This window comes from Aulonocara sp. 'chitande type north' Nkhata Bay, linkage group LG22, assembly GCF_057382095.1.
Source record: "Aulonocara sp. 'chitande type north' Nkhata Bay isolate Kocher_YH1m ecotype deep benthic linkage group LG22, A_spYH_male_GT1.1, whole genome shotgun sequence".
Classification (NCBI taxonomy): Eukaryota; Metazoa; Chordata; class Actinopteri; order Cichliformes; family Cichlidae; genus Aulonocara; species Aulonocara sp. 'chitande type north' Nkhata Bay.
In genome coordinates, this window is record NC_141364.1 from 21,281,792 (window position 1) to 21,290,201 (window position 8,410).

The 8,410-nt window shown below is 40.2% G+C and overlaps 2 protein-coding genes across 4 annotated transcripts in view; one reads left to right on the forward strand and one right to left on the reverse strand.

Annotated features, from left to right (window-relative positions):
- The window catches only part of ctnnal1 (catenin (cadherin-associated protein), alpha-like 1), a 54,455-nt gene extending 49,924 nt beyond the window's left edge, over window positions 1-4,531 (forward strand). For 2 of the 3 annotated variants that reach the window (XM_086279083.1, XM_086279084.1), the window contains exons 17-19: window positions 1,248-1,367; window positions 2,071-2,154; window positions 2,986-4,531. In XM_086279083.1, coding sequence (XP_086135209.1) covers window positions 1,248-1,367; window positions 2,071-2,154; window positions 2,986-3,156 — 375 coding nt within the window. In that variant the 3' untranslated portion in view covers window positions 3,157-4,531. Of the gene's footprint in view, window positions 1-1,247; window positions 1,368-2,070; window positions 2,155-2,356; window positions 2,419-2,985 lie in introns of all 3 variants that reach the window. The other variant, XM_086279085.1, reaches the window with a different exon arrangement.
- abitram (actin binding transcription modulator) lies at window positions 2,667-7,469 on the reverse strand. The gene is made up of 6 exons (XM_086279086.1): window positions 7,284-7,469; window positions 7,043-7,094; window positions 5,588-5,717; window positions 5,432-5,508; window positions 5,284-5,353; window positions 2,667-5,025 (listed from the first exon to the last, which is right to left on the reverse strand). The coding sequence occupies exons 1-6, from the start codon at window positions 7,363-7,365 to the stop codon at window positions 4,888-4,890; spliced, it is 549 nt and encodes a 182-aa protein (XP_086135212.1). The 5' UTR covers window positions 7,366-7,469; the 3' UTR covers window positions 2,667-4,887.
- Window positions 7,470-8,410: the final 941 nt, after the last annotated feature.

Below are 8,410 nucleotides of genomic sequence, written 5' to 3' on the forward strand. Positions count from 1 at the left end.
TCATATAATGCAATTCCAAATAATGTTTTTTTTCTACAGTAGGCATTTATAAAGAAATCTAATATAAAGAACAAAAGGGTTTTTTTTCCAAGTAGAAATAAAATGAATACAGTTGAGTATGAACCAGGAGAGAAGTTCACTTTATGCACAGTATTTTCTTGCTTGTCTTGTAGCATGTGATTGGCTGCAGCGTAGTAAGACAGAGCTAAGGAGATCGTTATAGCAAAGCTATAATGAAAGAATTGTTTATTTTCTCCTGAAAATGGGGAGATACTAACCAACTCTGTGCGCACACACACACACACACACCCTCCGATACTAATACACACCCGTATCACACGTTGTGGCATGCCACGGTGCCAGGTCTGGCTTATAAATCACACAGCGAGAGCAGGAAATTAAGGCTGTCACACACTTTCACCATCCTCTTGTCCTCCTCTCAGACTCCAGTTTCAACAAAAGTAGCCTTGGTGCTTTCCTTCCTTTTAGCTCTCAACAAACTTCTTCCTCAGGTCCTCCAAGTTTAATTAAATGGCTCCTTTTGACAGCCTTTAACGACTGCCATTTGTCACCGCCGTGTGTCCGAGGCTGCGTGTGTTTGCGCACATGTGAATGGGCAGAGGGGGGTGAGAGCGGAGGGGGAGGTGGGTTGACTGCGACCGCCCAGGAGCAATTCATAATCAGGAGGCCCGGCTCTTCAGCTTCCTTCATGCTTTCTGATTAATTACATCAAACAAACTGGTGCTAATGGAGTCCCTCTGTCTCACCCTCCACTCCTGTAGTTCTTTGGCACCAAACACACAAAGCACATCTGTGTAGCTCTAATTATGCAGATGAGATTAAGCATTTTTTTTCTTACTAAGGTTTAAGAGGTTTTATATGTTGTTGCTGGGCATGAATGACAAGGGATTGAGGTCTTGGGTCATTGGTGGCATGTATCTGTGTAGACTACGATCTGGGGATTAACTCGGATGGATAACAGACTTAAGCAGCAGATCATGGCTATTGCTGATGGATTACATCAAGCAGCCCTTTTTTTTTTTTAAAAAAACGTCTTTTTCTTTAATCCACTTCTCCTTTTCCCGATGCTTAATTTGTATTTGACCACGAGCCCTGTGAATCTCGTTCAGTAAATCTATCAACGTCTGCACATATTAACTCTCCCAGCGAAGTGCCGTTATAAAACAGTGTCTTCTGTTCTGAAAGACATCCCACCCTCCCTCTGTGTGTACCTCTCTCTGTTCCAGTTGGTTGATGAGGAAAAGACTGTGGTGATGACAGAAATGGAGAAGCTGCTGGCTTTGTGCCAACAGCTGCAGATGGGGGCTAAGACTCCTGTACAGGGCAAGGCTGCCACCTTCCAGAAGGTAACCATACTACACCTGTCTGTGTTTTTATCTCTCTTCTTGTTAGTGTCTGCACTCTTTATTAGGAAAAAAAGAAAACCAATTACTTATTTTTGCCTGAAGTCTGTTCGGTTTGGTGGACGTTAAATAAGTAATATCACAGAGATCGAACAAAGCAGATAAAGAGTGTTTCCACTGAAGGACCGAAGAAGCTCTGACACTATCACAACTATCACCCCAACAACCAATGGGTATCATTAAAGCGCTGAACACACAATAGGGCATGACTAATTGTGTTCATTACTGGCTTCAGAATAATCTTTCAGTTATCTTTGAGTAATACGAACATCTAACGCAGGATGCTGGGTTAATGAATGTCTATGAGGAATTAATGAGCACCTTGGACGGGGATGAGCTGCCTTTGCTCACCTTGTAATAAAGGCGCTGGTTTGGAATCAAAAGGACACGATGAAGAGTAGCATGCTCAAGGCTGATTAATTAGTGCCTCTTTTATATGTATTGGCTCCCGCCTCTATATCTCTTTACCTTCACATCGACCGTATCATTTATCTCGAACGGTAGAGAGAGCCTGTCTTACGGGGGTTGGTAGGACATGGATGAGGAAACGTTAAATTACAGGGTCAGTGTAGTTTAGTGCTGCTGCTGCAGTGAATCTCTATGCGTGGACCCTTAGTGATGTATTATTTTACGTCTGTGCTTTCAGGTGGACTCATTCATTCAGGCAACCAGGAGCATCCTGAGTGTGGTCCTCTCCCTCCTGCCATGCTGTAACAAGCTCAATAGAAAGGTGACATCCACTGACCTGGACACTTTATTGACAGGCAGCTTGAACATATATACGAAAGTATAGAAAAAGCTTGGAGATCTTATTATCCAGATACATATGCAAACATCACAGCACGCTGACACTTGCAAACATGTACCTTTTATTTTTAGCACGCAGCAGATATACAGCAGCGCCTGTGTTCATTTCTAGCTATGTTTTGCAGGGGATGGTCAATATCTTTGCCTCCTTTTTTTGCTGTCTATCAAAAAAGTCTCCAGTGAGTTGGTAAGTGTCTGCGATTTTGAGCTGAAATCCTTGTTGAAGCTAAAAGGTGTCAGTTGTTGGACTGATTGCCACTGAAGCACATTCACAAGATCAAACCGTAGACTGTAAGCAGAAAGCTGCAGCTGGCATTGGCAACTTTTTACTCGAAGCCACTCTTTGGGCTTTAAGTTCAACACATCATGATTTTCGAGAGCCACAAGTGACCGCATCTACACCAGCGCGTGAAGGAGTGCTATGTTACCGGCTAGGTAGTGAGTTCAATTAAATTCAGTTTTATTTATAAAACAGTTGCCTCAAGACGCTTTAAAGTTGCATCCAGAGATGGTATAGATTTCCATAACTAATATCTGAAAAAAAAAAAGCTTGGTGATGTAGTTTTTTTTGGGGTTTTTTAATAACATAAACACAGCAACATAAAAAGAACTGACTCCAGTACAAGCAATCAATATTTCATATAAAAATATTGATTATGCCAGCTTTGTGTGTATAAACAGTTAGAAACGAGCCATTGTATTTTGCCGTTTGTTTGTTTTTTCACTTTTACTCTCCTGTGTCATTTACTTTCAGTACAAGTCAGAGAGGAACAGCCTCAGTTCCCCGCAGGATTGGAGAGAAAGGCAAGACGCATCCACACCTGTCAAAGAGGAAGGAGCTCTCAACACCAAGAACAGCAACGGATTTGGCGTTAAATCTTTGGAGCAGCACATGGCTGGTCTCAACCTCCTTGAGAGCAAATAATCCCAGGCAATCTCTTCCTTTGTCCACTCTTCCCGATAAAGCAGCACATAGCTGACCTCACCTCTCTGGAGAAAATATGATCTTAGAAATAGCCCCAGTCCCCACCCCCATCCGTCATTCAGTACTAGTCTGGTAAAGATGGTTGACTTGGCTCAACCGGAATTTGCATTTCCTGCCTGGATGATGTTTGCACAAGGAAAAAAAAAAGGAAAAGCAAGTCTATGCTCTCTTTCCCACTGAGGTTGATTTAATCCAAGGTAGCGTTTCACCTGAAGCACCAGTTCCACCCCAGTCCACAAGATGGAGTTATTACTACACACACACAAAAAAAAGTTTTCAAAAAAAGTGAGGCCTGTCACAAACCTGATTTTTTTTTTTAATATTTTTTCTTGCTTCTGAATTAATAAACTAATTAAAAGTCAGGAGAGAACTCCACTTGATGCTCAGCTCAGCCATACATCTATCTTCACTATGTGCCTCTGTGTGACAAGCCTCTGTGTTTTGTGGTGTTCTGTAATTGTGTTGCACAAGTTATGTAAAAAAAAAAGTAAAATTAAGATCCACAATGCATGACGCCATCATTACCAAACCCCCGTGTTTGAGTCTCCTGTGGTCACAGCCTTGTAATGTGACACTTTCTTTGTAATGCGCGCCACAGCAGTACACCACGATCACTTGCATTATATTGAGCACCTCATTTACATTAGGTTTTACAAGCTGACCACACTACATAACATGCAATGGATGTCTAATAGCCATTATTGTACGACATTCCCCATGTGCCATGCTAGTAGGAAAATGCAAAAAAACAAAAAAAAACAAAAACAAATGCCAAATACGATTGTTCTTGCGTCTTCTTACTGTTATAAAATATAAAACATAGTCCTCCAGTGTTAATGGAGACACTTTTATTTAAGCCGGGTTTCTCGACTTGATCGAACCTCTGTTTATATTGTCCTGAGAATTATACGAACCAGTCTACATGGCATACTTTCTCTCAAAGAAATGAAACAAGTTTGAACTGGCACACGTGTAAAGTGGAACCTTGAAGTGTACTTGTTATGAAGACTATCATTGTGAAGCTGCCTAACAGACCATTATGTATTAAATGGTATATATTACTTGGTACTTGAAGCATATGTATCCCGAGGTAATCACTTTGGTACTAGGAGAGGGAGTTAGAATGAATGAAATGTATAACCACACAGGAAGCTTTAGAGAATCACTGTACAGTGTGAGAGCAGCTAAGACTGCTGGGTAACGTAGTGTCGCCAGAGATGTGACGAAATCGTATCTAGTTTTGGACCACCGTTTCTTTTGACGATTCAAAGGTTAATAAAAGTGACACAAAAAAATAAACAATATTTTTCTTAAATTATTGTTTGTCTTTCTTTATATTCGACAGAAATACTTCAAACTCATGATTAGTATGTAACAAGAAAATAAAAGCCACTGTTCATGTGTTCTACTAGTTCCTTATTATATTTATCAAATTGGCAAATCCAAGCATAGACAAATTACTTGAAATCTGACTGCTTCTTGGATCCTTAAAATGTTAAACACTTTAAAAAAAAAAAGAAAAAAAAAAGGAAAAATATAGAATAACCTAGATACACAGTGCTTCATTATAAACAAAAGCCTTTCAGTCTTCTGCTAACTTTTAAGTGCATGAGGGAAAGAAACTCTCCCACAATAGAACGGGCTTGAATAAGGCAGGAATGTGGGGAACTGTCAAGATGGTTGGGACTGGGCAGAGCTGCGTTTGGAGACGATGTTCTCAAACTCGTCTCTGTTTAGAAGATTTTCTGTGATGCTCTTGCTCTCTTCAAACTTTGGCAGGATGACGGCGATGTATCCTTCGGTGGATGGCTGTAGAGATTTGACAAACCAAGCATTGTTACATGTGTTTATGAACCTTTACTAGTGTTATCTAATCTCCTCATAGGCATATGAAGCCGTGTCACCATCAGGTATGCTAAATTAATGTCAACTACTCATGTAAGGGTGTTTAACAGGGAAAAAAAAAAAGGTACAGTACGCAGTAATAGTATGCAGATGGAGACATGTTAAAGATGACATGTAATGTACTTTACATTTACATGTGTAAGGTAAAATTGTAGGTTTTACCTTTTCCAGCAAGAGATTCGGAGTTTCTAAAATGTTCTCATTGACTTCCAGAAGACGACCCCGAATGCAGCTAAAACAGCCAGTGATGAAGATGTATGAGCACGTGGAAGATAAATATATACTTTAACAGTCAAAGACAGACTTTTACCTGTAGATTGTGTACTCCGTTTCATCTGTGCATGTTATCCTGCATAACGGTGCAAAATCAGTAAGGAACTGTCCCCCCTGTCGTACAGGCCAAAAAAGGAATGTTAGGATAAATGTACGAGCACACAGACCAAAATCCAGAGCTTTATTAACTTACCCGCTTGGACTTCCCAGAGACTTTATTTTCCAGCCGACTGCAGCCATTACTGATCTGGTAATTGATGCTTTTGATTGTGCGTCCGTTTTGTAGAATTGGGTGAGTCTCTGCTAAAGTGATGACACATATTCTGCCAAGAAAAACATTTTAAGAATCTATCAAGCGCCTTTTAAAGCTGCTGTTCTTCTTTTAGCTGTTCCCTTTAGGGGTTTCTTCAAACCACTCAACTTGAACTGTCCCTCCAATGAACTCATTTCTAATCTTGTCTATTCAGGTCACTCCCAATGAAAATCTTAACACCTCCAGCTCAGAGCTTCCTGTCTTTTTGTCAAAGCCACCGTCTCCAACCATACATCATAGTAGGTCTCACTACGATCAGAAAAATATTCCCTTTCACTCTTGCTGCTATCACTCTGCCACAAATCACCTCTGACATTCATCTCCACCCCGCTTGCACTCTCTTCTTCACCTCTTTTTTGTGCTGTCTGTTGCTTTTGACACCAGGTATTTATACTCTTCTACTGTCACTACCTCTACTCCTTGCATGTTCATCTTTCCATCTGTCTTCATTTTCATTCACACACATATCAAGTCTCGCGTCAACTGACTTTCATCCCTCTTCTCACCAATGCGTATGTCTACCTTATCAGGTTCTCTTTCACCTGCGCCCTATAGAGCACAATGTTGTCTGCAAACATCATAGTCCACAGAGACCCCTGGCTGACCTCATCTGTGAACCTGTCCATTACCACTGCAAACAAGGAAGGGGCTCAGAGTGGTGATGTCATGCCATGCCACTGCTACCTTGAACTCATCTGCGAGTCCTACCAAACACCTCACTGTTGTCTCCCGGTCCTCATACATGTTCTGCACCACTCTCACATACTTCTCTCCTACCCCTGATTTCCTCATGTAGTACCGCACTTCATCTCTTGGCACTGTATCACATTCTTTTTCTTGATCCAACTCCTGACCTTCCCTGTACTCCTTCATCACTCTCAAAGCATATTTGTAACTGTAGTGCTCTTTCTTAGCGTACTTCCTCTCTTCTTAACATAGCTTCAATAAATCTTTCCCATATCTTCATGGTATGGCTCATCAACTTTACCCCTCTGCAGTAACTAAAGCTCACACTTGTTCTTGAAAATCTGTACCAATACACGTCTTCTGTATTCCTCAGGTATTCTCTGACTTTCCAAGATCGTGCCAAACAAATCTTAGTCCAAGACAATTCCATACCTCCACGGGTATGTCTTCTGGACCAACTTCCTTTCCACTCTTCATCTTTTTCATGGCTATTCTCACTCCCTAATTCACCACCTGTCTTCTCTCATGCGTCAGGAAGAGCATCCAGCGTAAAATCTTAGCCAAATCAAACATACAAAAGGGCCATTAACATACAGTGAATCATAGCAATTGGTGTGACTCATGGTCACTTGGTCAACCTCCTGTTACCTGTTTGAATGCTGTAAGATGCAATGGTCCTCGCATGGCTTTCCCTTCATGTCTAAAAACAAAAAATGAAAAAAGGTGTTCGTGACATTAAAAGCAAAATAAAAAAAAACCCATCTATTCAGACTAAAACTAAAAGTTAACGCCATCTCCCCCTGAACACTTAAGTTCACCTAACGTTAGCTCACTTAGCTTAGCTACTTAGCAAGTATAGATGAGACACGTTCACATGGACGTTATTTACCGGCTCTGTACCAGCGTGTGTAATATCGGTCGATAACTGAAGGAGCATTTGCTTTGGTATCTTCATGTTCCACGCTCTCCATGTAAAATAATAACACTGGAAAATTAATTTAAGGTATTAGCTTGGCGTCAACTTGTCTTGTCGGACAGTAAATAGTGCAGCACCGGGCAGTCCGTCCTTGAAATATATCCGAAAACCCCAAAGGCAAATAATTCTGGCTGTTCTTTTGTTTTGTACAGCGATTCGCATTTCTTTGTAGTGAATCTTCATTGACAGCAATAAACAATAAATTATTAAGTTTAATATGTTCACCAGAAGAGCTGGTAACTAACTACAGATAGTATCTTTTGAACAGTCTCTCACTTTTCACTAATCACAATATATAAGATTGAGACAAAACAAAAAAACTTCAACCCTCCAGAAAAAAGGTCTTTCAAAACTTTAAAAAACGGTCTTTATTATTTCTATGCATGGAAACGTGCTTTAAGCGTTCAAATCTTACACAACAGAAAAAAGGGAAATCCACATTAAGTTATAGTGGAATAAACACACAAGTACATTTATTTACAAGTAAGTGTGTGTGTGTGTGTGTGTGTGTGTATATATATATATATATATATATATATATATATATATATATATATATATATATATATATATATTTCATAAGGTTGTACAGGAGCTGCACATTTCTGCACCTTAAGACTGCTCTGAGTCAAACTTGACCAGTACCTGCTTAAATTTTAGATACACAAATGTCAAATGTGGGTCAAATCAAGGAAAATTGTGATTTTAGAAGAATGTTTGTGAAATTGTGAAACTATACATATTATGGCTGTGCATATTTTTAATGGAACAGTGGTTGATCTTGACACTGTCATTAGAATTGTATGCATTCCCACAGCATTTGCCATATTGGTTCCTTCAGAGACAAGAACCTGCTGGTCTCTGAAGAATCACGGTGGAATCTTTGAATAGTGAATTAGTAAAAAGCCAAGAGTGATCATATATGATCCACCCATGAAACAGAGGTCAGAGTGTGCCTTGAAAGATGGTGCTTCCACACAGACACAGGACTTGAAATAGGGCAGAACAAAAGTGGGATGGTCAGCACTGTTGCTTCCCAG